The 27,059-nt window shown below is 40.1% G+C and overlaps 2 protein-coding genes and 1 long non-coding RNA gene across 11 annotated transcripts in view; 2 read left to right on the top strand and 1 right to left on the bottom strand.

Moving 5' to 3' along the window:
- CCDC73 (coiled-coil domain containing 73) overlaps nucleotides 1–1,731 on the top strand; it is a 60,383-nt gene extending 58,652 nt beyond the window's left edge. For all 6 annotated transcript variants that reach the window (XM_064425969.1, XM_064425970.1, XM_064425973.1 and 3 more), the window contains one exon: nucleotides 484–1,731. In XM_064425969.1, the coding sequence (XP_064282039.1) occupies nucleotides 484–693 (210 nt within the window). In that variant the 3' untranslated portion in view covers nucleotides 694–1,731. The remainder of the gene's footprint in view (nucleotides 1–483) is intronic.
- EIF3M (eukaryotic translation initiation factor 3 subunit M) lies at nucleotides 1,465–16,245 on the bottom strand. Of its 2 annotated transcripts, none has more exons than XM_064425978.1 (11): nucleotides 16,118–16,245; nucleotides 14,302–14,434; nucleotides 13,199–13,337; nucleotides 12,699–12,822; nucleotides 12,164–12,258; nucleotides 7,784–7,867; nucleotides 6,466–6,565; nucleotides 5,980–6,061; nucleotides 2,796–2,939; nucleotides 2,183–2,243; nucleotides 1,465–1,749 (listed from the first exon to the last, which is right to left on the bottom strand). In XM_064425978.1, exons 3-11 carry the CDS (start codon nucleotides 13,321–13,323, stop codon nucleotides 1,629–1,631), a joined length of 936 nt encoding a protein of 311 aa, XP_064282048.1. In that variant the 5' UTR covers nucleotides 13,324–13,337; nucleotides 14,302–14,434; nucleotides 16,118–16,245; the 3' UTR covers nucleotides 1,465–1,628. The 2 variants fall into 2 exon arrangements, with proteins under 2 accessions (XP_064282048.1, XP_064282047.1); XM_064425977.1 differs by lacking the exon at nucleotides 16,118–16,245 and adding an exon at nucleotides 15,710–15,843.
- A 107-nt stretch (nucleotides 16,246–16,352) lies between these two features.
- LOC135303811 (uncharacterized) lies at nucleotides 16,353–26,493 on the top strand. 3 transcript variants are annotated; one of them, XR_010365189.1, is made up of 4 exons: nucleotides 16,353–16,445; nucleotides 16,840–18,430; nucleotides 18,558–18,647; nucleotides 19,040–26,493. It is a non-coding gene; the product is annotated as an uncharacterized LOC135303811 (long non-coding RNA). The 3 variants fall into 3 exon arrangements; XR_010365188.1 differs by having other exon boundaries at nucleotides 16,368–18,430; nucleotides 19,040–19,224; nucleotides 20,790–26,493; XR_010365187.1 differs by having other exon boundaries at nucleotides 16,368–18,430.
- The last annotated feature ends 566 nt before the right edge of the window (nucleotides 26,494–27,059 follow it).

Consider the following 27,059-nt stretch of genomic DNA (forward strand, 5'->3'; position numbering starts at 1 on the left):
ATTAAAACTATTAAAAGAACAAAAAGATCTTTAACATAAAAAGCCCAACCTATTACAGACTGTGCATTACTGATGTTTGCTTTCTAATCTATACAGTGGAGGGAGTTAACACTATAAACCTCATGATTTTGGGTTTTGTTAATCAAATGCTTGCCTAGCAATAGAAATGTCAATTGCAACATTAAACTCTTTAATTAAGCTATTTATTTTGCTAATCTGCATTCTAATACAAGCTTGACTTCTTAAAAATCACACTTGTACCAAGTCTCATGTTAAGGTTTGGTTTATAAAAGTGTAATTGTCATTATCAAATATTCTAAGTTAAATACAAGGCAAACACTTCAAATTAAATGTGTTTTCTCCAGTTGATTTATTTTCCTGTTAACATTTCCTCGCTTGCTTAATGTTCAGCAGAATCCAACAATGTGAGCCTTTGTATGTGAATTTCACTGGGTTATCGACTGCCACTATTTGTATTGTCAGGTTAAAGAAGGATTGGCTGCTTTACAGAACAAGCAGAAGTGTTCTCACGTGACTGTCACTCCAGCAAGAAGTGACAGTGCACTCAAAGATGAGGACAGCTGCTCTCTGAGGAACTCCATTATACAAAACCAAATAGGAGGAATTGAGAAATTACTGAATTTGGAGAGATTTCATTCAGCAAGAAAGAGAAAATATGAAGAAGGCCAGTGAAGATGAGCACCAGGAGATAAGCATTCTTTTAGGCATAGACAGATCACTTACCTAACCCAGATTAGTAGAGGTATTCCTACAGAATATGGTATATATGTGTAGTTTCATGTTTTAATATAACATGTTAACAGTTCCTATGTTCAAAAGTGCATGCAATTCCTACTCCTAATGTAAGTGCTGATTCTGCAGTCAAATTCAATGTATTAAAAGTTTGTAAGTTAATGTTTTTATGTATGTTTAATAAAATTAAATAATTACTTAACTGTAACCTTCTCCAGCTCCTCAGAAGTTTTTGCTGAAATAGTTCAATTCATTTTCTCTGACAGACTGCTCACTCAGTTTTCAGGCAAAATCACCTCTAGCTATTTCAGAATGCAATGGGTTCTACAAACATTTACAACTACTTCCAGCAGTTCTAAGGGGCAGAACAGAAAAATCTTCTGCTCACCTTTACTGCCAAATTATTTAAATCTATCTGTTGTAGTTTCTGTATCAGTGAGGTGTCTTTCAACACTGAAGGATCAGGTATCATTACCGAGATAAGGCAGCAGATCTGGCTTCATGAAGCTTCACTTCTATTGGGTTACATTGCTTCTCCCTTGGGTCTAAGGGAAATTTTCTCTTACTTCAAAAATACTTGCACTATTACTTTTCTGACCTCCCTCCCTTCCTCCCCACACCTCTTGCAAAGAAAGGTCCCCACACTGTAAAATGAACAAAAGAAACATTGCCAGTTTCTTGTTGCTGATTATGTAAGAAAATCAACAGAAGACATTTTCCCATGTTAGTTTTATTGCCTCTTTTTTTCTTTTTTTTTGGTAATTTAGAATATTTAGCTTCTTTAGGCCAATTGCATACATTTTTTTTGAAACACGAATTAACAAAGTTTTGAATAAAGTTCATCTATAGCAATATTACTAGGTCAGAAAAAATTCTTAGGTGTCTGAGAGACTGAGGAGACTGTTTTTCACTTGATTCAAATTTTGTTTCCAGGTGTTTAGAGTGTCATACAACTGCTGCCACTGCTGCTTTCCAAAAGTCCGATGTGTGCTGTGACTGGAGAAGTAAAACAAAATTGGGAGAAGGTTACTAGAGATGTCACACTCACCTAATCATTCTTCTATAGCATTACTTTACTCCTACATTACTTCCTCAAACAGGAAAATTCAATTTTCTCTCTAGAAAGGACTGAACTTCAGCAGTTAAGAGAATTCTGTAGCCTTCCCAAATATTTAAAGCAACAACAGTCATTAGTATTCCTGTCACTAGTAGGTCATTAAATGAAATGTCCTGGAAAGTAGGACTCTTTCATTAAATAAGCTAATCACATTCAGTGTGAGCCTTAATAAAATTATGATAAATAGCAACTATTTAACTACCAGCAACTGCTAGGAACAACACCTTGCTTCTAGTTAGAATATTCTACAAATGCAAGTGAAATAATTAGAACACATGAAGTTCTGCAAAATGCCATGAAGAATTGTCTTACCTGACAATGACTTTCCTCTGTGTCTGATCTATTTTGCAGTACACCATCTTTGTCTTTACAGCTGCAAAAAAACAATGCTGTTTTGAGCAACATTTTCATGATAGTGCAAAGGTATTAAACTGCACAAAAATGGTTCAAAATGAGATCAATACAAACATAAGAACTCAGCAGTTCACTTAATCTGTTTTGCTGTTGGTTTTAATGGTCTAGTAGGCAGAAAAGCAAAATGATGTAACAAGATGAAGGTCATGCACAAATCCTATTGTTTGGTGCCAATCTATTAAAGCAATATCCTGTACAGATTTTATGAACTTCTCTCCCTTACAAACACATCCTGTTTTAATGACAGCAAACAAAACCAGATGACAAATTAAACCTGCAAACAATTTATTAGTCCTGTGCAGAATTACATGAGATACAGTTCCTGTCATTGAGAAGAAAAACACTGGTTAAAACTCAACAGTTGGGCCTGTCTTTAAACATGAAGCTGTGCACCTTTACCTTGTAAAAAGCACAGAAATTAAAATTAATATTGTTCTTGAAATTTAACATTAGCTTAGAAGACTCTAAAGGTCTTGTTCATGAGCACTGTGTGGAGAGGCACAGTTCTTACCATCAATCACAAATGCTTCTACATCATCAGCCCCAATCTGGAGTTCCTGCTGCATTGTGTCAAATGAGATTTCTTTATTCTCTACAGCCATTCCCATGAAAGTAAGGAGCCTCATCTTGGCCATATTGTGTTCGTGCAACAAGCCTGAGGAAAAGTGTTGACAGTTTAATTAATGATTTAATTGTAATTCATACAAATTATTTGCTTTTCATGTTATTTTTACTATATTTGCTTCCAGTAATTTAAAATTTATTTCACATTGAAATATATTATACTTTTCACTATCAACAGTTTTTTTGAGGTAAAATACCAAATCCTGCATCTGCTTTGTCTTTTGCTAAAATAGCAAGTTTCATTGTGAATTCATCAAGACTCAGTTGTTTTTAGCAGAAATATATTATCTACAACATTTTTGCGTTTTGAGCAGTAAAAACATCACCTAAACAGAACTTGAAGTGGTTAGAGTGCAAGTGAGATTTTCAGTTGCATCACCTGGAAGAACAGCAATGCAACAAAACAGAAAATGCACAACTCGTTATGCCAGAAATCTTAGAGCCTCACCACTCATTCTCCTGTGGTTTCTGGAAAATAAACCTCTCACAGTGATAACGTTGTGGTGCCAGAATAAAGCATTTTGCTACTGAATTTGTTTGTCCACAGCAAAAAATGCCTGGTGAGGCCCAGGTAAGCATCAAGTGTGGCTCAGGAAAGTGCTGTTCTGAGGTCAGGTAACATCTTTTACAGCACTGCATAAATGCCAACACAAGGAACTGAGCCAAGGCCTTGCATGTCTAAATCAGAGACCATTTTCCTGGAAAAACATCTAGGTCAACCAAATGAAGTCACTGAGATGAAACACAGCATTTCTTAATCCCAAGGTCCATGAGGTACCAACTAAGACCCAGTGGAAGTTTCTTAAAAATGAGTATCAATCTTTTTGTTCTAGAATGACATTACAGACATTCCCATGGCTTCAGTAAATATGTAAGTATGGAATTTATAACACCCATACACTAGCAGGGAAGCACATTAGTGCAGGACATCATGTTGTGTTAATTAGCTGTAATTATGATGCAGGTTCCCTATTTGGCACGGATTCAACAAAAACGAGATCACCATAATTTATATGAATGAGGAGCACCAGCAACTAAACCTAACTGGGTTTAATGGAACTCTACAAGCATCAAAAAATCAATTAGCACACATTAACCCTAATTAACAAATGCAAATGAGATGCTGATTAACTTTGCGAAGAAGACTGCTGGTAGTACCAGATTAACTGTGGCCATGTTAGGGCGATGCAGTTGACACAGATAATGCTACTGCTGGCCTAAGTTGTCAGCATTAATAAAACAACAAATTGTAACAAACTGATGCTGCCTGTGGGAGCCTGCACTGCACAGCTTTCCTGGGCCAGTTCTACCTGGTCCTGCTCCAGGAAATGTTACAGCTACAGCCCATGCTCTACTGCCACTGGAATGCTATTCTACACAGCCTTTAAAACAAAGGTATTTTGGCAAGTTATTTTAAAAAAAAAATCTCTAAAGCAGGTTTAAAATCTTGCTTTTGGGAACAGATGATTTTTGAATGCCTCATCTAATAACTGCAATGTTGTCTAGACCAAACTGCCCTTGTTTATCAAAGCCATGGCTGAGCCACTCAGTTCCCAGCATTTCCATCTGTGCTGCCTCCAAATCTCTGCTTGTCCATTGCTCCAAGACACACAGAGGTTCTGAGCACACCATAGAGAAATCAGCATAAGTGGAAGGTAAGACTGTTATTCCAAGCAGTTGCACAGGTATTTAAGGATTTTACTAAGATTATGTGAATTCTTAGACATATTGAAACTTCACACACTGAATTAATTCATGGAAGGAAGCACAGACACTGGGAGGCAAGGAAAAGAAACCACAACAACTGAACACAATACAATTGATGCTACATAGATGTGTAATTGATCTTCCATAAATTTATTCAAATGTTGGTGCAACAGCAATTTCAGCAAATATTTCTGTGGAGCAGTACCTAAAAGATAAGCCCCAAACCCACTTTCCCCTGAGAAAGAAAAGCATAACCTGTCTGGATAACTAATGTTCAGATACACGTGACTAAAGCTACACTTACCCTATACACACATTTACAAGCTACCAAAAACCTGCTGCTGATTTTATCCACCAAAAAATCCCATTGGCATTTCTATCATTTTCATACCCAAAGTACCACCATTTTAAAGCTCTGAGGGCAATTATTCTAAGAATTGTATCACACCCCATTAAACAAAATAATGCATGTGTTAAAAAGCTGCGCTAAACTCTGTTTTAGCAAAACTATGGCTTTCCTCACATGCATCCAAGGTAGTGTGTAAGTGTCATTTGAAAATCAAAGTTATAAAAAAAATATTGTATTTTTATGGAAACATTTATTCATTACCAATATGTCAAAACCTTAATGCAGTAATAAAAAAATCTGCATCATTGAGCAATTTCTGCACTGTCACTGACCCCTGTCCTAAAAAGCTGGAATATAAAAAACGTAATTTTAATGCATGCAATAGCTTATGAACCAGTGCTCCTTTGAAACAGTCAATTACACATCAACGGGGGAGTGTCAAAGTGTTAATTACTACTCCTTTTTTCCACAGTGTGTAAATAAAGAGGGTGCTGACATTAACATTCCATCACATTGCTTCATGTGATGAAACAAATTAACTGGGACAGACTGTGGCTTGCTGGGTCTAATGCATCAGCACAGGCAGACACACACACACACACACACACACACAAACACACACACACACACACAATTTGCATGCTTTATCTTACTGCTCAGAGGTGTTTGCTGTTACAAAGTTATTCATCATTAAAAAAAAATAGGAGATTTATACAAGCTGGTGGTTTCCTCAATGCAGTTGTGATCTCTGGCCTAGTCTGCAGCATGAATGTGTTAAACCTTTCAGGAGGGGAGTTCTAAGAGGAAAAAAACCCAGTTCTCTTCCAAAACTAGCTTGTTTTCAAAGAACAAACCACAGTGAACAAACCACTCAAAATCTACAAGAGGTTACCATCTACAAACTCTAATCGGTTTTGAAATTTCCTTCAGTACATGGATTCAAACTGAATTACTCTGTGGCTTCCATGCCTTAAACCATATAAACAGTGAGAAATGTAATGATCTGAAAACTTACCCAGGGAGTCAATGAAGTCTTTGTTGTTCTGATAAAACTTGACATAGGACGCTAGTTTAGCACTTACAAAAATTGTCAAAAGCTAGAAGATGGAAAACAAACATGAGAACAGTTTAAGAATTATCCTGGTTTCCCTCTTTGCAGGCTGGACAGATACGGATAGAAACTAGGGTATTGAACAGAAAAATAAGTTGTTAGGAGCTGAAATTCTGTCCTCTGTCAGTAGTCAGTCTGTGCTGAGCTTACTTCCCTTCCCCAGACTTAAGATTTGTTACAGAACTCAAGTGAGGGCAGGACTTGTAACTGAGTTTTTGAAACTTTGAAAGGGAAATGTTTCACATGCAATTTTAAGGCTGTAAAAGAAATAGCACATTGCAGCTCAGGATTACTGACACAGATAACTGTTCTAATGGATTTCAAAAGACACGTTAGAACAAAGCAGTCTACTGTTATCAAACCATCTCACTAGAAACAAAAGTTACTTACATCATGAATAAGTTCTCCTTCCAAAAATTTGACTGGTTTTAAGGCAAGAAGATGATCAAAGAGAAAGGTATTTGGATCCTTCAATGCTCGTACAATACATCTGAGGAGAAAAGGAAAATGCTTACTTTCAAAGCAATACACATCTTTATGACTAAGAGCAACTCATTTTGTTCTTCCTTCCCTTCTAGGAAACAAGGGTTTTCAATTATTATTTGAAGTAACATATGTCACCTTCCAATTTTAAACTTCATTTTACAGATGGAAAAACCGAGGAACAGGAAGCATTAAGTAGTTTGTCCAGTATTCCAAATGAAATGTGCCAGGTAGTCAAACCACAGATCACCCTCCAGTTTTCATCCATGCATTTATTTCCAGCATAGCCTTTGTTCCTAGGAGGAACAAAGATATTCTTACTGTACTCCTAAAATTTCACAGAATTAAGTTGTTTTGGAAGATTTAATTATACTCGAATACGTGACACAAAACAGAGAAAAGCCCAACACCAAACAGTGCAAGGCCCAGGATTTCTCTGCTGCAGCTCCGGACTAGAAACAGGAACTCCCAAAGAAAGCTGTTCTCAGCAGCTCATCAGAAGACTTGGCTCACTCTGCCACCCCAGGAGAACCCGAGCTCTGCAGGGACACAGCCCTGGGCACACGAGTTCTCTCACAGAACAACTGCTGGAAGGGAGCCAGTGAAGTTCCCACTTAGGCACAGACACTAATTTTCCAAAGGAGTCATCCTGATTTTCCTCCATGGTTAAGTATAAACAACTCCCTTGAGGACTACTGGTAGTGCACATCTGGCAGAACTTAAAGAACCAATTCCTAAGAAAAATCATGACGGTTAGAACATCAAAACACAGGCATTTACTCATTTTGGCCAGTGGGGAAAATGCACTGTTATGAATCAATTTAGTCCCAACTTGTTCAACAGGTAAGCTTATTTCTGTGCTGTTCAAATTCTTTGTACTTGCTCATAGATGGGACAACAATGTTTTCTCAAAAGAAAGTGGTATTTGAAAAGAATGCTCATAGTCAGGTAGCAGAACAGACAAAAAGTAAAACAATCTGAAATAAGGGATTCCAGTAGAGTCTGAGTGCACAGCTGATGTAAAGTCCTTACCCAAGGCTGATCTCTCTCAGCAGTGACCAGGAACACTCCTGTGCACTTGTACACTGGAATACACCTGGCTGTGCCTACAAACAGCCAGACCTACAGCAGACTGCAGAGACAACCTCTGAAACAGTGAGGGGATCAAAATAATTTGGCAATTGAGGAAAAGTTACTTTTAAGCCAACTGGGCAATCAGTCTTACCTGTGAGCATCAACTCTAGCCTGGGAAGCATTGTCCTCTGTGTAACTTCCCAATAGCTCCACCATTACTTTTGCTGCAGTGTCACTATAGAAAAAAAATAAAGTTACCTCAGGATTGCTGAAAAAATTGTTCAAACAAGACACTCAAATATTTAAATAATTCCATTATGATGTTATAGGTCAAATTAAATCACACTTGAGAAAGATGTAGATGATCCCTTTTAATTCTAGTGGAGAGAATAAATTAGCTGGATGTATTCTTTCAATTCTTGTTCTACAAAATGTTTATCTTCACCCTTCATTTCATTCTCTTAAACTGATTAATTACCTGCTAGTTATGGAAAAAGCTTTCTGAGCTAGGAACAGCTTTATATGGTTCACGAGAATGCTCCTCTTGTGCACATCTGGATTTAATCATTGCCCAATAAGTAGCGCTGCAAAGTTTATTTCAAATGTAAAATGGCATCTCTTAAAGAATATTTATGGTCAGGAAAATGACTGTAAAAGCTGCTCTCTTCTTTCGCAGATTCTCTCGTCAAGTGTTCTGAGTGAGAGCTGCTCGTTTTATTGATGAAGTTACACAGCCAGCAGTGACACTGGCCGAGGCTGCTGTGAAGCTTCCAGCACTGCTCTGACAGACAGCTTTCAGACAAACAACTCCTTCTCAGAAAGCTGAGCAAACCTACAGCCTTGTCCACCCAGATTGTCTTGTAAACATCAACTGCAAACCAGCTCTGAGATTGTTACTGTGTCATTTCAACAGATTTTGATTTATATTCACGTCACAGTTTTACCACCAACAAGGCCAGCAACCGTTGATGCTTGTTGGAAAATTTACACCAAATTATCCCACGTGGTTTACAAGCACACACAGTTTTCCTTTAAACAAAACACTGGGAGAATAAAGTTTTAATTAGTGACTTAGGCCAATGGCATAATCTGCACAGGGAAGAACAAACCAACAGAAGATAATCAGTATGTTCTGTGCTGTGACAGAGGTTTAAGCCATAGAGCACCACAGGGCTGAATGGTTTCTGAAGTACAGTAACAGTGTCTTCATATGGGTATTTATTTGAAATCTCACCATACCACTGTCTGACAACCCCTCTACAGGGTGAAGTTTGTTCTCAGACAATTTACCACATCTGAGAGATGCACAGCACAAATATTAAGACATCATGGGCAACATCCAGTTGAAAAAAAAAATTTAGGCAGCTTTATATATGAGAGAAGCATTTGCTTGACAATCAGTCTGTGACTGACCATGATTTTAGCACTGGTGAAATCTTATCAAAATTCCAGGAGACAAAGAATGTTCTAGGAGACAAAGGACCAGTTTAATACAGGAATGGCAATATACAGGTATTAAGTCAAAGAGGCTCAGCTCATGTGCTATTCAATCTAATACAGAACTCTTTATTTAATGAAAGCTTTTCTGCAGTTGGTCTTGTGCACATCAGAGCTGTGTTACAGTTTTCTGGCACTTTTTTCCCCTCTTCTGATTTTTACCTTAGCAGCAAAAAATTGAAAACTATCACTTGACTAATTTCAAACAGTATTTTCAATTCCCTGTTTTTTGGGTTTCTTTTAAGTGGGGAAGGAGTGGAATTTTTTACTTGTATTTCTAGGAAACAACAGAATGCTACAAGACAATTACTCCAAAACTAAATTGTGTGCTAAATTTTTGTGAAACTCAGCCAATATGGCAGCCTTTACATTCTAATCTATTCAAATATGGCAGCCTTTATATTCCATGGCAGTCTTGCATTCTGTTCCGTGTCAGATTACTACTGTAAATTAGGCTGTTTCAAGCACTATTACAGATCACTATTTTACCACAGGTTGTTGTTAAATGTGTCTCACCTAAGGTGCAAATGTGAACATTTTTTTCTAGCAAAACAGCCTGAACAAGCGCTCTTGGCTTCCAGTCTAGATGCATAACTTGACAAAAAGCAAGGAGAGCTTAAGACTGATGGCAGATAAAAGGAACAAAAAAAACCACAGCAGTGCATTCAGAAACTTAGTCAGATGCTGGAACTGAGTCCCTCTACATTACATGATATTAAACTTAACTAAAATTAAATGAAACAATTACTCTGCAGGTGCCTGACATGCTGAGCTTTTTGCTACAAGGATTAATAGCCAGACTTGCCAGACCTGTTTGAATTTAACTTGGGCAGGGCCAAAAGCTGCTGGATCCTGCCAGCAGAGGCCAGCTTTTAACTGCATCAAGATGGCTGGAAAAGGTTTGACAAAACAAACTCACTTGTCACTGCAGGAAAAGGGACACCACACAACCTCTGCACATTTACTTTTTAGGAGCTACCAATCTGCTAACTACCAGCACTGGAGATCCACTGGGAGTAAATCTATTACCTACAGAAAACCATCTCTTCTGCCACACTGACCAAAATTAAAACAGAAATCAAGCAAACAAAAGAATTCAATTGTCTTTAACCATCTAGCTCTTTTCCCTTGATTATAAATCAACAACAGTAACTGAGGTATAATTTTTATCATGTACTTTTCAGTTCCCACTTATCTTCCCATACTGCTAGATAGAGCAACATTCCTGAGTGCTACAGCTGGAATGCTGTGTGAGTTTCCCATACTATTGCAAACACTGCCCACTGATCCAGGAGAGTGAACCAGGTCAAAGGTGCCAGGGTCACTTCTTGTTTTCTTTTCTGGAGAGAAGTGCAGGTGCTCTGAAACACTGCTCTGCTCAGTGAACAGCTTGGGCACCGAGTGCAGGAGTCTTACAGGGTTGGTGGAAGGTTTCATTGGCCGTCTTAAAAAATCACTTCTGGTTAGCAAGCAAAAAAACATTTAGTAGCAAGGTTACTGGTAGCAGTGGAAACGAAAACTAGAAGTTTAATCCACTGATTTGACAGCAAGAGTAGCTAAAAATAGTTGGCTATGAAGTTTGGGAATGAAACTAGTCAAAACCTCACAAAAAATCAAGAGGATGAGAAGTGAGGAAGAGCAGGAATGTTATCAGTGTAACATTTCTGAAACAAGGTAAGCACTAAGCCATGAAAAAGATCTGTGACTAAAATGTCTGAATTTATTTTGACCATCTGAAATGTGCCATACAGAACTACTGATGCAAAAGCATTTGAGTGCTACAAACAGGAATTCCCAGTAATGCAGCTCACAGAGTAACCACTCCATGAGGATTAATCATCCTTAAATTGAGGTTATGATCCTGCTATGCTGATGCAGCATTTCCAGGCTACAATTCCAGCAGGGCAGAATAAGCCAACTGTCCTGACAGATGGAACTATTCTCCACCTGTGACAGCTCCACACTTGCCTTTTTAAACCCCCAGCAAGGTCGTGTCCCCAGGCCAAGCCCCTGTGCAGTCACACAGATGCCCACAGCAGCACAAACACACACAGGTACTGGCAGCTGGAAGGGACAGGAACAGAGGGTACAGGACAGAACTTCCTTTTCAGCAGTGCAAGGTCATGCAAATGCTGAAAATCCACAAGTGCAGTTCTGGTACCACTGTGGGTCAGCAGTGGAAGGGCCCTGATGCTGCCCCACTACAAAAATAATAAAAAAAAAACAAACTTGAAAAAGAACTCAGGAAACAGAGTGGAAGGGCAGGGGGAAGCAACTGACAGCCCCCAGATGCCCATCCCAAACTGCAGGGACAGGTTAAGTAGGTTTGAGCTGCTGTGGAACTACAGCCCAAACCACTGGACAGCAGCCCATCACTGCAGCCCTGCCAGGGCAGTCAGCCCACAGCAGCATTTCTGTAAGATAAACTGATGACAGCTCTCAGCTCAGTCCTGCATGAGTTTACAGGCACCATACACACTGGATTACTCTACATGCCAGAAGACAGTGGTCTGCCAAGTTTGTTAGATCAAAGATGCTTCTTATGATCCAGGATAATAATTCAAAATGGCCAAGCAGGTATTCTGTGGACATTAATTTCCATGACTAGTGGAAAGCTCTGTCCTGAAGGTAATGTTTACATAAAAAGACTGATTCTGTTAGCCATGATTGATAAGCCTTCCCACATCATTAAGTAAGAGATAGCACTACCATGCACTAAAATGTCAAAAGTGCAATTAAATAATAAACTTGGCATAATGCTACAATGCACTAAGATGATTATTTATAGAAAGGAATAGTATTATTTTGGGAGTCTGTGGTTTGCAGTTAATTCACTGCTAATTTTAATATTATTAGGAATACTGGTCTAATGCAAGAGTGCTTAGAAATATTTTTAAAAACCCAGAAGTGTATTTGGATTGAATTATCAGTACAGATTAATTTTACAAGTCCTGGAAGAAACACTTTCCCTACAGATCACCTATGGTACATCAAAATACAGAGTTATCTAGTATGTATGGCTTGTCTTTTATACCTTTTCTTGCAGTCTACTAGGACATCATAGAGAAGTCTCAGTAGAGTGTGCTTTTTCTCTGTGGCCAGATTCCAGTCAGAAATCCATTTTCGGACCTAGGTAGAATATGAGTGAAAAAGAAGCATTCAGGAAAATATTAAAATAGCACTAAAATACTTCTCATTTTCTCCCAAGCAGAAAAGGATTAAAAATATCTTGCACACAGATTTCTCTTCTAGGTCTTCTGATTCTCATGCCCCCACTGCCCCTTGCTCTATCACTATTTGCCCATGTCAAAAGTCGCTCTCCCTCTTTAATGAGCCCCCTTTAAAGTACTGCAATAAGGGCATCCTGGAGCCTTCTCTTCTCCAGGCTGAACAATCCCAATGCTCTCAGCCTTCCCTCACAGGAGAGGCGTTGCATCTCTCTGATCATCTTCATGGCAATTTCTCTAGGTTCTGGCAATTTGTAAGAGATGGTCTGTATCAGCTCTGAGTGATAGTTAGGTGCAACATGGTTCCTCCAAAGGCCACGACTTGAAGGGTCACTGAGTTACCTGATCTAGTTCAGTTGGAATGTACTGGATGGCACCACAGGACGAGGCCACTTTGAGAAGGCTGCAGTACACTGTGTACCTCACAGGAGTGTTCTTGTCCATGCCATGGAAGAGATTGCTCAGGCTAGACCACAAACAACCAACAAGAGAGTTACAGAACTTTCAAAAAACATTACTGGAGTACATGTCAGTGTTCTTTTAAGACACAGGCTAGTACAAAGCATCTGGCAGCACCTGACATCCATGCACTGAAACAGCTACCAGTTTTGTAATCATTTTCAGCAAAGCTGAAAGCTGTGCATATTAATTTCACTGTGTAACACCCAAGGAAAAAAAAAATTGGTGCTTCTATTTTAAGACAGTGAAAAGAAGGTAAAAAAGAGTGCTTTCTGCAACACCCCACACTTTGATTTCAACACATACAAGATAATCCTTCCTCTTCAGAGGCACAATTGTTTGCCCAGTCACCACTGTCTCACTTTGCCCTGTACAATACTTACAGCTGCAGTCTGAGAGATGGGCGCTCTCCCTCCCGAAACTTCACCAACTTCTCACACAGGTTCTCAATCAGTGCTTCTTGCTTGTCAGGTTCCAGGATAAGAAGCAGAGAGACAACGCTGTTCATCACACTCTCCACATCTACATAAACCAAAACATACAGCTGATGGAAACTGCAAGCAGCAGTCAGTAGCTACCTTGTGCTGGATACACTTTTGATAATAGCAATTCATACTTTTGATAATAGTAATTCATACTTTTGATATGAAATACCACTTTGCACGAGCAAGAATTGTGAAAGAAAGAAAATGCCAAGATACCAATCTGGATATTCATCAGAATATGCCAGAGACTTGCCTCAGGTGGGCCTACACCAACATACCTCTGTGGAAGACAAGAATTACCACTCCACGGTCAACACAGAACATGGTTTCTGATACCACACTTACTCTGAATTCTCTGTTTACACACAGGAGAAATCAGAGGAACTCTAGGTTCCACACAGTGGCTTCCTCCTGCACATCCAGGAGACTGCCCACGGCTCTACAGTGAGAACAGTAACACCTAGTGCTCAAGCACAGTAAAACATTTCACCAGGAGCACGAGGGATTCCCAGACCACAGGGAAAATGTCCTCAAGAACACTGAAGTGTATTACAAACCCTCCCCAGCTCTTGTTTTAAGTGTGGTATTCCATCCTTTCCAAACAGAACCACAGCAGTTTTGTGTTTTCTTTCCAGTCTGCCCAATTATCAGCCAAGCAAAGAAAAAGAACAAAATTCATTACATATGGAAAACATTATCTATTCCCCAAAATGACACCTGAGCATCAAAAGCTCTGTTTTACATACAAGTCTCTACACCCTCATTACAAGCAGAGTCTAGCTCAGCTTCTGACTTCTTCAAAGTGTGCTGGATGTCTGGAGAAAGGAGGGGCAGAGTACATGCAAATATTTCAGGGCAATGATGGAAACGTGCACTTCCAGTTTTATGAGGATGCAGAGCTTGTGTTTCAATGCCACACATCTCTAAATTCTGCCAGATGTTACTGTTTGAAAGCACCAATGGTGATAAATAGCAAAACCAACAGGACTTAAAATGCAAACCTTTGTCATCCTCTTTCAGGCACACATCACACACTTCAATAATCTGGGCCAAGTCCACATGAAGTCCACCTTCAGCGTTTTCTTCAGAGATTTCTGCCCCTTTGGATTTCAGGTAAGCTCGCAGTTCCGCAGCCTTAAAAAAGAGAAAGACAGCACATACAAAACAAAACAGTTGTTTTGTGAACAACAAAGTCAAAGGAATTAAATTTCTTACAGATTTTTGTTCTGCCAGATGCTGAACCTGCTGTTTTGCCAGAGACTGAACAGGTCACAGAGCTTTTTCTCACAGTGTCAATGTGCCACTTAAGACTGGGCATGGCACTGCAGGCCTAATAAGTTTTTATAAGACACCTTCTTATGAAGTTTTACTTCATCTGCAAATGTCAAACAAACATTAAAACCATTTAGTTGCTCCTTCACCGAAAAAGAAAAAAAGCATAAACAAAGGCACTTTAGAGAGAGCAGAACTTTGTCTTCACAACTTCACAACAACAGTTTCTAATCTACAGAATGGCTTGGGTTGGAAGGAGCCTTAAAGATCATCTTATTCCACACCTCTGCCACGGGCAAGGAACGTTCCATTAAACCAGATAAAAATCCCCATTCAACCCTCAGCCTTGTAATATCACTGTTAGGACTTAAACCTACACCAAGAAAATAGCCCTCCCTCAGCAACATGCCTATTCATTATCATTCAGGGCTTCAGAAACCACAACCCTTCAGAAACAATCTGAGGCCATACGACTTCTGGCACTTGTGACCAGGAGGCTGCTGTGACATTTACATCCTGTTCAGTGTCAAATCATCGTAGAACCAGGAAAAAAGCTAAATGCCCTGGGACAAATGGCTGCACTGAGGATGTTTCACACCAGCTGCCTGACGGGGCTGTACTAGGCATTAGAGCAAGTGGAACTGAAGGCTGGCAGCCGCGTGTCCGTGTCTTGATTTCCAGTGTGCACATGCACACATTGTGCGTACATAAACATGTATGTGCACACACACACGCCAACGACACCGGGAACAAGCAGCCCCCAAAGCCAAAGGCACAACAAAGCAGCAGCTCAAACACAGAATTTCCACCTCCCGCGCCTGCAGTACGGAGAATTCCACAAAACCCAAGCAATGCCCACATGTGAACCCGCTTTCTTCTCCTAAATAGAAAGTAGGGATGAGGAGCAATGAAAACGAAGTGCCGGAGAGGCGGAACACTGAAGGGGGAACTGCAAACACCGGGCTCTATTTCAGCCACTGCGTTCAAGTTTCTCTAATCGTCTGCTCGGGCTCTGCAGGGAACAGCCCGGAGGCGTTCGCGGAGCGCTCTCGGCGGGGCAGGTCCGGCCCGGGCTGCCCCCGACAGGGCTCGGCCCGGCCCCGCGGCCCGGGGCCGATCGCCCCGCGGGGAGCTGACCTGATCCTCCTCGGTGATGTCGATGAAGGCCGGGACGCTCATGGCTCCGAGCACGCCGCGCTCCGGAAAGGCGGAGCGCCTTCCGCCGCCGCGCCGGGCCGCGCCGCTTCCGCTTCCCGCGCCCGGCGGGCGGGCCCCGCGCTGCGACCGCCCTGTGCCCGGCTCGGCCCGGCCCCACACGGCCCTGCCCCCTTCGTCCTGCCCGGCAGGGCCCTGTCCAACTCGGCCCGGCCCCACACGGCCCTGCCCGGCACGGCCCTGTCCAACTCGGCCCGGCCCCACACGGCCCTGCCCGCCCCGCCGGCCCTTCCACGGCCGGGCCGGACCGTGGCACCGAGCCGCCCCCCGCTCCCCTCACACACACACACCCCTTCCTTTGTCCCCGTTTAAAAGCTGAGCGCTTCTTGCCTAGTGCTCTGTGCATGAGCCCGTTAATAACAGCCTCGGTGTCGCTGTGGCGGGACGGTCCCCGAACGGGGCTGGCGCTTTTCCTTTATTTGGGTTGAGCAGCTGCGCTCACGCTCCGCTGAGGGGAGAGGAGAGGAGCCCTCCCCGGTGTCACCGGCGTGTTCCCCGTGTTTTCACACTCAGGAAGCTTCCTGGTCGGCTCTGGCAGACCGCCGGGAGCATGGGGTGACTTTCCCCGTGCTCAAAACCTAAAATGAAAGCCAAGAGAATCATAGAATAGCTAAGGTTGAAAAGACCTCCAAAATCACCATGTCCAGCCAGTAACACAGTTAGTAAAAACCGTTGTACACAAACCTTATTTGATAAACCTGACCAAATCATGACTGAGCATATTATTGAGTCTAATAATTAGAGCAGGGTTTTTAACAGCGGGTTGTGAGTCTCCGCAGCACTGAGCACAATGAAACTGATAAAGGCCCACACTGCCTTTATTAAATGTCATAATTCTGCTTATTTTTAGTCATCTACATGCTTGTGTAACTTTTAAATAATGCTTCAACCTTTAATTTTCCCATCATATAAATCCTGCCTAATTAGCTTATTTTATTTTATTTGGGCAGTATTTTTAAAATATTAACCCCACTGTAGCTGATTAATTATGTTGTAAGCAGGATATTTTAAAACGGGCTGATTGATAGTCTTGCCAGTATTTTGTATTTCAGAAGTCAGCATCCTGGAAGTTATGGACAGATAATAGAGACAGGTCTCTCCTTTGTGTGTCTGATCTCGAAGGGGATCTGATTTTCAGAGAATGAGTGTTTGAGCATTTTTAAAGTGTAGGTGACTTTCCTCTGGTACTGCTTAACACAGTCCTGTGACAGTAAAGGTGACGGGGATCCATCACCCTGGGGCATAGGACTACATCCTGCATTAGATTTTCACACGTCTTCAGGAGACATTTCAAGTGCCAAAGCACGTGCCTGTTGCCAATTTACATTCTGGAATATTGTGCATGCCTGCAAGCTGCAATGAGTGTCCTAGAGATCCCATGCTGTGTCTGAAAGAAATTATTCTGCAGATGCCTAAGCTAACTCAGGGTGTGTAAATGGCCCACATCACACAGGGACCTCCCAACCCCAGTATCTATTTCTGTTTAGGCAGTTAAGGTTTGTCATGTATTATTCTGAATATACAAAAATAAAATAACTGTGGATCACATTGGGTAGACAGGACATGACTCCAAAGAGCTCTGCTGAAATATCCACATATGGTCTGTTGCATAATACTTTATTTGTCCCAGAAGAGTTCAGATGATAGATGATGGCTGGGGTTTGAACTTGTGCATCAGGAAGGCCACTTTGAATATAAAGGGGGCAGTCTGTGTTTTGTGAAACTAGCCATGCAAAGAGGCTGTAGTGGAGGAATGGTATCGTATTTGCAGGGTGCCCTGATGAAGGGAGGAATGATCCATCTGACTCCATGTTCTCAGAAGGCTAATTTAATATTTTATTATACTATATTATATTAAAGAATACTAAAGCATACTATGCTAAAGAATGCAGAAAGGATACTTACAGAAGGCTGAAAAGATAATAATGAAACTCATGACTCTCTCCAGAGTCTGACACAGCTTGGCACAGACTGGCCAAAGAGTCAAAACAACTCACAGCAGAAACCAATGGAACAATCACCTGTGGGTAAACAATCTCCAAACATATTCCACAACAGCAAAACACAGGAGAAGCACATGAGATAATAATTGCTTTCCTTTTTCTCTGAGGCTTCTCAGCTTTCCAGGAGAAAAATCCTGGGTGAAGGGATTTTTCAGAGAATGTGAATGCCACAGAATGGCTTTCAGCGTCATTGGAATTGTGGAAATTGTGGAATTTCTGTGGAAACAAGGCGGTTGTTTATAGTGCTGTCTGCAGCTCCTGAAGCTGGTTCAGAGATGGGGTGTGGATGGGGTTAAAGCAGGGGAGCCTGTGGAGGCTTTCCCAGGGCTCCCAGTGCTCCCAGTGTGGGCAGCCCTGGAGAGAGAGGGGGCCAAAGGGACCCGAGGCATGTCCCCGTGCCCTTGAGTAAGGGTCTTTTTGTGTTTTCATTTGTTGTTAAAAGGAAGAAGCTTTTCTTCGGAAGAATGGGTCCGTAAGGCTAAAACAATTAAACGTTGCCCAAAAAGTAAAAAGCAATAGACGTGATTCACCTCGTGTTAAAATCGGCCTGGCCTTTCCTGTTTCGAGCAGGTCTGAGGGAGGGCTGTGAGCTCAGGGACTCAGAGCAGGAGCCAGAGGAGGTCACTGCGGCTGCCTGACGGTGCGAGGCTGTGTGTGTGTGTCTGTGGGATGTGGGGAAGGTCTTGCCACCCAAGACTTCCCTGCTGAAGGAAAAAGAGGAATTTTGGCCGGTACGCACTGTGAATTGTTTTGTTTTGTTTCTGTAGGCAAACCAGAGAGAGAGATGGAGTCTAAAGGAGTGACGTCCTGTCCTGTGTGCTTTGAATGTGGTGACTGAGGAAAACAAAGTCCTTTAGGTGACACATCTTAAAAAACACTTTTTTTTTTTTTAATGGAGGTTCTTTGAAACCAGCAGACAGCTTTTGAAAAGAAAGGGTTTAGCGTTAGACTCTAAAAGCTGCTCCCCTTTCCTTAAAGGCATTGATGAAAAAGATCTTCTCCAATACAAAAAGGAAGCGCAGACCCTTTATAATATATAATGGCAAAATTATTCCTCTTCAGAATCCCTCTTGTTTATTTACTTATTATTTATGTATTTCCAGTTTATTTATTTATTTATTAGTTCATTTATTTATTGCTTGTTTGTCAGTTTATGTATTTATTAATTTATCTATTGTTTCTCCCTTTTTTTATTTATTTATTGTTTGATTGTCAGTTTGTTTGTTTGTTGTTACGGTTCTCTCTGTAGGAGAGATGAGAGTTGAGCTGCGTCCCTGGAAAGCGGTGTAAGGATGAGCAGCCGCTGGGAATTGCCCCCCTTTTCCCCGCCGCATTTGTGCTGAGTGCCCTCTGGAGGTTTTGGACATGCAGTGACCCAGGAGAGTCCCGGCTGCGCGGCTGTGCCTGAGCTCTTCAGGACTCCTTGCTTCAAAGGTTCCCCCTGTCTTTTTTTATTCCTTTGGGGAAGATATTCTAGCCGACCTAAACGAGCAGAACACAGTTAAATCAGCTTTTAGTTTAAGTCAGAATTACGGCTATGAGTTACTCAGAAAAGGTAAAAAAATAATTTAAAACTTCATCCGAATTGCCAGACAGCCAAACTAAATCTGTTCCATATTTAGGAGCTTTGATTAGCTTTATCAATGTATCGAAGTGTGCTTCCTACTTCTGTTTCTGTTTTTTCCCTAGTTCTTGTTGGGGCTAAAGGGAAACTGCTAAAATACCCTTGGAGCCTCTTCTTGTAAGATATATCAGAGATCTCAGGGGAAGCCTGCTATCCTTATTCTTCCAGCCAAGTTCTGTAGCCAGAGGAACTCTGGATAACTTCAGTAACTGTAGTAACTTTTGGGTGCTCATCTGGTTTTCTTGTAATCTGTAAATTCTCCACTTTTGTCCACTTATTCCCCTAAGTCCACTTACTATTATTCCCCTTTTGTCCACTTATTCCCCTATTTAATTACCCATTAGGGTAATTAAAATAAAGTGTATTAAAATAAATAGCTGCAGTTGCACTGACCAGCATGATATCTTCATTGAAGATGTGTATTAAAAATTCTGACTTGAAGAAGCAAAATTCAATATTGAATTATTATTACTATTGGGTTCTGACATGGAGTTTTGCCTCTGAAAAACATTTAGAAATTTTTTTTTTTTTACTCTTGATACACTTATTTTTCTGCTAGTGTAGCAGGTGTTTTTCTTAACCATTTTTAAGGAGAAATCCTAAGTTTAGAGGAAATGAGCACTCAATTATTTAAATTTCCTGAGATTAGAGGAAGAACACTTTGCCAAACAATGCCTCTTCACTTCAAAACCTCTCCCCATAAATTATGTTAGGGGATCTTATTAAAAGTCTTTAAAAATTTCCTATTAAAAATGGTTGATTGCAGTCCAGACCGTCACAGCTTTTGTGCTTTCAGTGAAATACCACAGCTGTCGCAAAGAAATATACTGTGAGACAAAAGGTTTTGTTTCCTTAGCCATAAATTATTTTTGTGATATCTGAGGTAAGATAAAACTTTCACTTATGTTTGAGTGAAGGAAGATTCCAGTGATAACTTGTTCAAAATCTATAAAAAGAATATAAGAATGTAGATCTAGATAGCAAATTAGAATCAGACTTCCTTTTTGTTTGAGGAAAGCAATTATTTCTGAAGTCAGTGAAGATTATAACCAGGGATAATAGCATAACTTTGCAAAGCACTGTGCCTTTATCTCAGTAGAACCTGAAGTTTAGGCTTTCAAGTCTGACCTTTGAGAACTCTACCACAGAAACCTTTAGTGTTGGGCAGTTTTTGAACCAAAGTTAAACAATAGGAAGTAGTCTGTTTACTAATTGTGCTATATTATTTTATGCTATAACTGTAACACATAGCATTACATTACAATAAAACAAATAAACAGACCTCTTTGTATCGTTAAGGAAGCATCAAACAAATAAGTTTTGACCATATTTGTTTTCCTATTAGCAAATGAGTTTTTTGCTGTGGGTTCTGCAGGAACCTCCAGGGAACAGGCTGTGAAGTATTTGCTGTCAGGACTGAATTCTGTGTTCACCCAGTCAAGGAGTAGAAGCATATTCCAGGTATGACCTGTGAACGTAATGAAAATATGAAAATACAGCATATATACTAAAAATTATTTGTCCAAATATGTTGCCAAGTAATTTTGAACAAAAGATATATTAGGGCATTCACAATTTGCTCATCCGTCATTGTTTTATGGATAAAGGTCAAATTTCTCAGCCTCCTCCCCTGCTCGTTATAGAGATTACTGAATAAAGAAATACAGGACAGGTGCTGGAACCCAGAATTGGAGACATTTTAGGTTACATATGGGAAAAAACAATGTGCTTATTCTATTTATCAATAACATTAATAACTAAGCCAGTTCTCCTTACCCAGTACCATCTCAAGGGTTTACTGGAATTTGTTTATATTTGTATTTAAATCAGGAGTGTATAAAACAGAAATGCAAGGTGGCCTTTTCTTCTGTTGTGCAAAGAGAAGTGGAGTACACAGCCTTGATCCTTTAGTAAGATTCATTACTGTGGCCCCCTACCTTTTTCCTTCTGAAGGATTTTTCTTATAACTCAAAATTCATTTTCATAGTGCTTTTTTCATGTGCTTGCATTCTTTGGGTCAAACTTAGACTGAAAGAACTATGAAGATAAATATAAATCAAAATAATCAGCACTTGGGAATGATTTCCTTTGTGAGGGTGAAGATATCTCTTGATATCCCATGTACCTGGGGCAGGGACAAGGTGGGTCAGCTCTTTGTGGAATCAGGAGTTAATGCACGCCAGTGTGGATGGTGCACACAATTCCATACTGCTCCAGCCATTGCCAGAGGATGTGTGGGGCACCTGGGGGTCAGGGGGAGCACCTAAAACCTCTGTATCCTTGTAGGGTCCAGCTCTGTGTTCTCACTCATGCTGAACGGTCTTTTACAAGTAATCCCACTGATGTCAGAGAGACTTTTCTGTAATAAAATGCTGTCTGACAAGAATATGGATATCAGAATCTGGCCCTGCTTGTACTAATTCCATTTTAATGAATACTTAAATGGAATTGTTATTAAAAAAGTCTATTTCCTAATATTCAATAAATCAAAACTATAAAATCAGCTTGCCAGTTGTTGCCACTCTAGTCAAAGCCATTTTCTCTCGTATTGAAAATAATAGTACATACTGTCTCCATTCAGGAGGGATTAATTGTAATACTTTTATCTGCTTCATAAGATTTATTTCTAATAATGAAGAGCAGAGCAAAGTAGGGGAGCTTTAAACTTTTATTGTTTTTATTAAAGAACCATATATTCCTGAGATGTTCCACAAACATGGAATTCGCTTTACAGAAGCCTGTTTCATGAATGAGCAACTTCAAACCAGAGTTTTAAAAAAGCATTTCTCTGATCATATCCATTTTTTTTATAAGAAGGAGCCCGGGGCACTATGTGATAATGCAGAGATACACATTAAAACCAGCTAAGGTTTTGTAGGCTTGTCATCTGATGAAGATTATTGCAGCAGTGTTGTGGTGTGCTGCTGGGGAAGCCACCTGAGATCAGCAGCAAAACAAAGTTGGGTCTCCATAGGGTAAAAGTTTTGGGTTTGAGGTGGTTTCTCCCTACAGATGTAAGAGGACTTGATCTGCTGAACTTCCATGGTAACAACCACACCGAGGAGCAGGAAGTATTCTTATGATGCTGTTTGACTTCAGTGCACATTAACCAAATAAAAAACAAAAGCAGTGAAAGGAGGGCAAAAAAGTCAACGATAAACACACTGTTGTATTAAAGCCTGGCAGAAAAATTCTAGCAGAATATTATTTCCTTGGAATTTGCTAACTCTTTGATATCCAAATGTTTCACAAGGGTGGGGAGTATTCAGTTCCCTCAAGATGTTCTTCTAGACAACAGGCCAGTTTTCTGATTTCATCCCTTTCCATGTGCCGGGTTTCCAGAGTCTTTAGCTTTGATGCAGTCCTGGTGACACCCTGATGTGGGGCTAAGGATGCCAGCTCCTCCATTGCTCTGCAGCAGCCTACCAAGTTGTTTTTATAAATTATGCGTTTTCTCTAACCATAAATATTGTTCCTAAAAGGGATACTGAAATGAAGATAATATGACTTTTCAGTAATAGCTCTTCTAATGTCAGCCATTCTGTTTAAACTGTTCAATTTTCAACAGAATTAAAGATCTATGCAGTATATTCTACCTCCTGCAGACTGCAGTTGTTAAAAGAAAATAAATCACTTAAACAGGGTCATGAGCAACAAAGGCCAATGTGGGTTCAAAGTTTACAGGTCTCTGCATTTATCAGGTAGAAATATGCTACATTTCACTATTTCATAAAATATCCTTTTATGAAAAAGCTATCAATCTTTGCATGGCCTACTAAAACTGATTTCTCAAATGAAAGAAATGAATGATGACACCAAATCAAAAAATCGTTTATGAGTTTATATTTTTGCAAGACCACCATGACTTTCACATACGTTTTCAATTTTGGTAAGGATGTGATTATCATGTGGATATGTTTTACTCCCACCATTTGTACTAAGGGATCTGTCAGAACTGTGTACCCTTCCTTGAGCAGTTCAGGATTTGTTCAGATTTTTTCATTAATCTATAGTGGTTTTTATCCAGTGATCCTTATCATTTCTGTACATTATCCACAGGTTTTATGGGTTATATATAGATATGTATAAAATCACATCTGTCATGGGCAAGTTCACCTTTAAACTAAGACTGCATTTAAATGACTGTTATTTCTCAGAGGAATGATATTTGCAGTATTCCTGTCGCACACTCTACAAAACGTCATCTTCATTACAGATTTTTAGTTATCCTTCTGGTCTTCCCTTATCTTTGCTATGCTTCCTCCAGGAGTCTTCAAGCTTTTTAACCAAAAGGACAGTTTAGATACTTGAAAACAGTACATTTATATTTCAGATATTGTAGTACTTCAATTTGGTGGTTTGGGGCAGGAACAATATAAGAAATTATTTCTTATCTGGTAATGACAATACAGCAACCAAAATGTGGCACTGGAGTAAGGAAAAGTGATTTCTGTTCTGGGTAAATGCTGTGGGCTCCCTTTGGGTCTGCACAGAGCAAATGAGCTTTGGCCTTTCCAGGTCTCCAGTGAAAACAAACACAAACAAATGAATACGATTTATTAAGTATCAGTCTCATAAGAAGAAGAATGCATGGGGAAGTTAGTCCAAACTTCTGAGAGAAAATTTGATGCTTGGGTTTTTAAGGGGAGAATTTTGCTCCTTTTGCTATGGAGTTCATTGGGAAAAAAAAAAAGTCATACTTGCACTGTATTTTAGGCATTTTACTTTTTCCACTTTATTTAGGAATTATCTTTTAACCATCTGTGATTCAGTGATGAAAATACAGAGTTACAGAATGTCCTGCGCTTCCTTTGTAACTGAGAAATTAGACTTTTGGTCAAAGAGGGCATGCCATCTAAACACGTATTTATTCCTATCAACTTTCTCTAGTGCCTCCTAGGGAAAAAAAAAAAAAAGACAAACCATGAAAGAATAGAGTCTAGCTGTAATTCTTGGGAAAACCCTTTTGCCAAGTCACACACAGAGTGTTTGGTGTGGAGTCGCACTCTGGCTGGCATTGCTTTCCTGTAACCTGCGTTGTGGTGAGTCCTTTCACAGCGTGTTCCTGGGTGAGCAGGCTGTGAAACACAGCTGATGCCACCACCAAACACTCTGGAAAACCTCACGTACAGAGAAAACAGTCTTTCAATGAGCGCTTTGCATTACAAACCAAACATTGTTCCAAAACAAAATCTATCTTGTCTGATTAGACCAAAAGGTAAACAAAACATTCTAATCATCTGGTGATGACCTTAGAGAAAATGTTGCTGTTAGAGCAGGCAAGATAGGAAGTTCTGGATTTTTTTTTTAAATGAATTTCAGAAGAATGGTACTTACAAGAAATTTGAGGGCTTCTGTCAATGTGCTCCTCAAAGCATCCTGAAAAAAAATTCACAAAATTCTGTAACAGCTCCCTCAGGTGCCAGAATAATGCCCCCAAATCCACAGACTGGCTCAGGAGAGCTCAGTGTGCTTTGCCTTCACATCTTAGTACAGAATTCTGTGCTTCTTGCAGTCAAGGGCCCGTGGCTGATTCATGCATTAAAAATGCTCCAAGTAGCTGGAAGGATCTGAGGCCGTGTGCATAAAATGTAAAGAGCTCATAACCCTGCTTGAGGAGTTGTTCATCACTTAATGGATTCTCTACCTGAGGAAAAGCAGATCAAGAGCTCGGCAGCTTTAGGTGTCAAAAAGGCAATTTCCATTCTAAGTGGAATGGAAGTGTTATCTTAAAAGTATCTTAGAAGCACTTTCCCTCCCTTTGACCCATATAAAAGCTGTGGAAACCTTATTAAAAGTCCAAGATATAGCAATATATTTTCAAATGGCTAAGATAGTCAAATTCCATTCTGGTGACCGTCTCCACTGTGTGTAATCTTAAATTTGAAGAGGAAGTCTCCAAAGAAAACTTTATTAATGTGTTCTGTAAGTGCCTGCAGTTTTGCAAGTGCATTAGGATGGTCACACAGGAGTGTGTCATGATGTGTCATGTAGTTTGGTATGCTGCATCTGATCCTGGCTGTTGGGGGATCACTTGGAGGATGATGGATGGAGCTCCAAAACAGCCTGTCAGAACAACTTGTCCAGGGAAGGCAGGGGAAGAGGAGTGGAAAGGTTCTTCATTGTCTCTTCTCAGCCACTGTTTGACGTGCCATGAAATGTAAGCATAATTTCCTTCTCTAATAGAACATTGAATGTTTTTATAATCTGTCATTGATTACCAAAGTGCAATTGTAAGAGGTCTGTAGCTGACCCATTGAATCACACTGTTTTTATGGTGTTTCCAATTACAATTTTATTAAAGAGTGAAAGATGTTCTGTGAGGAGAATTGAGAGACATCCATTCCAAAATGAGTGGGAAGCTTGTCTTTGCAATGTTTTAAATTCTGCTTCCAACCCTAGTAAAGCCAGGGATTCCACCAGTTAATTATGTGCTGTTACACTTCAGTTTCATCAGAAGTCAGGTAGGACAGACTAAATACTGAGTGCCTGTTTTCTCTGTATCTTTCGTTGTTTGATGTGCCTCTGCTGAATACCCCTTTGGGCAATAATGGTTCTCTTCATGACTGTCTCTGGTCATGAAGAGATCTTTTCAGACTTCCAGTCATTTCTCTGTGGCTCTGCCCCTCTTTGTGCTGAAGGCCCCAGAAGTTGTCTCAAGGCAAAGGTTTTGAAGGATATAGCCCTCTCTAAGGTCCCACAGTGCAGCGTGCTGCTATTGTATGAAATGCTCACAAGAGAGCAGAGGGATCTCTGGACCTGAACCTGCCCTAAACCAGGGCAGCTCTCTGCTGCTGAACAATCCACCTCTCACCAGGAGCTACACTACCATTGTTATTCTCCCTTGCTCTTTAATTCTAAAAGTGCAGTGATACGTGATATGTATTTCTCCTGCTCTGTCCTCAAGGACATACTAATGTGCTGCTGGGTTGGAAATACTTTCTTTAAAAGTACTCAAACGCTGGAAAGCTATTTTTTTAGGATAGCTGCAACTTGAGAACATCTTTTCTTAGGGAAAAGAACAGTTCAGAAACTTCTTAACCATTTAAATGCACTGTGAGGTTTGTAATTAAACTCTTTTTTGGGGTTACAGTAAATATAATTGTTTGAGCCATGTATTTCAAATAAATAATGTATATTTTTAATCTTCATTTTCTGAAGAGTCAATTTTTGTGATAAATCTCTTTTTTTTAATGAGCTGTGTCTTGCTTACATGAGTTGGGCATAGGCACTACTCTTCATATTATTCTTCTTTTTTTTTAAGTTTACTGTATCCTGTTGTATTTCCTACCTGAGAAATATCTTCAGGAAACCACAAGGATCATGGAATCAGGCAATCACAAAATCATCTTCAAGGAAGCTTTGCTTACTTGTTGCTGCTGCTGAACTTGGTATTGTTCAGAGCAAGGCTAGATATTGAGGAGTGCTACTGGACAGTTTCAGTTTTGTTCCAATTGACATTTTCCTTTGAAATCTCATATTCCTGATATTATTATTGGCATTCTGAAAAGTGAACCTTTTCCTGAATAGCCATGGTAAGGGGTAATTTGCACTGATGAGTAACTTTGAATGTAAATAAAATTGAGAAGGATGTTCTTACAAACTCAGAACTCTGCACTCAAAGAGAGCTTTAATAGAAACAGCC

Source organism: Passer domesticus, chromosome 6 (assembly GCF_036417665.1).
Source record: "Passer domesticus isolate bPasDom1 chromosome 6, bPasDom1.hap1, whole genome shotgun sequence".
Lineage (NCBI taxonomy): Eukaryota > Metazoa > Chordata > Aves > Passeriformes > Passeridae > Passer > Passer domesticus.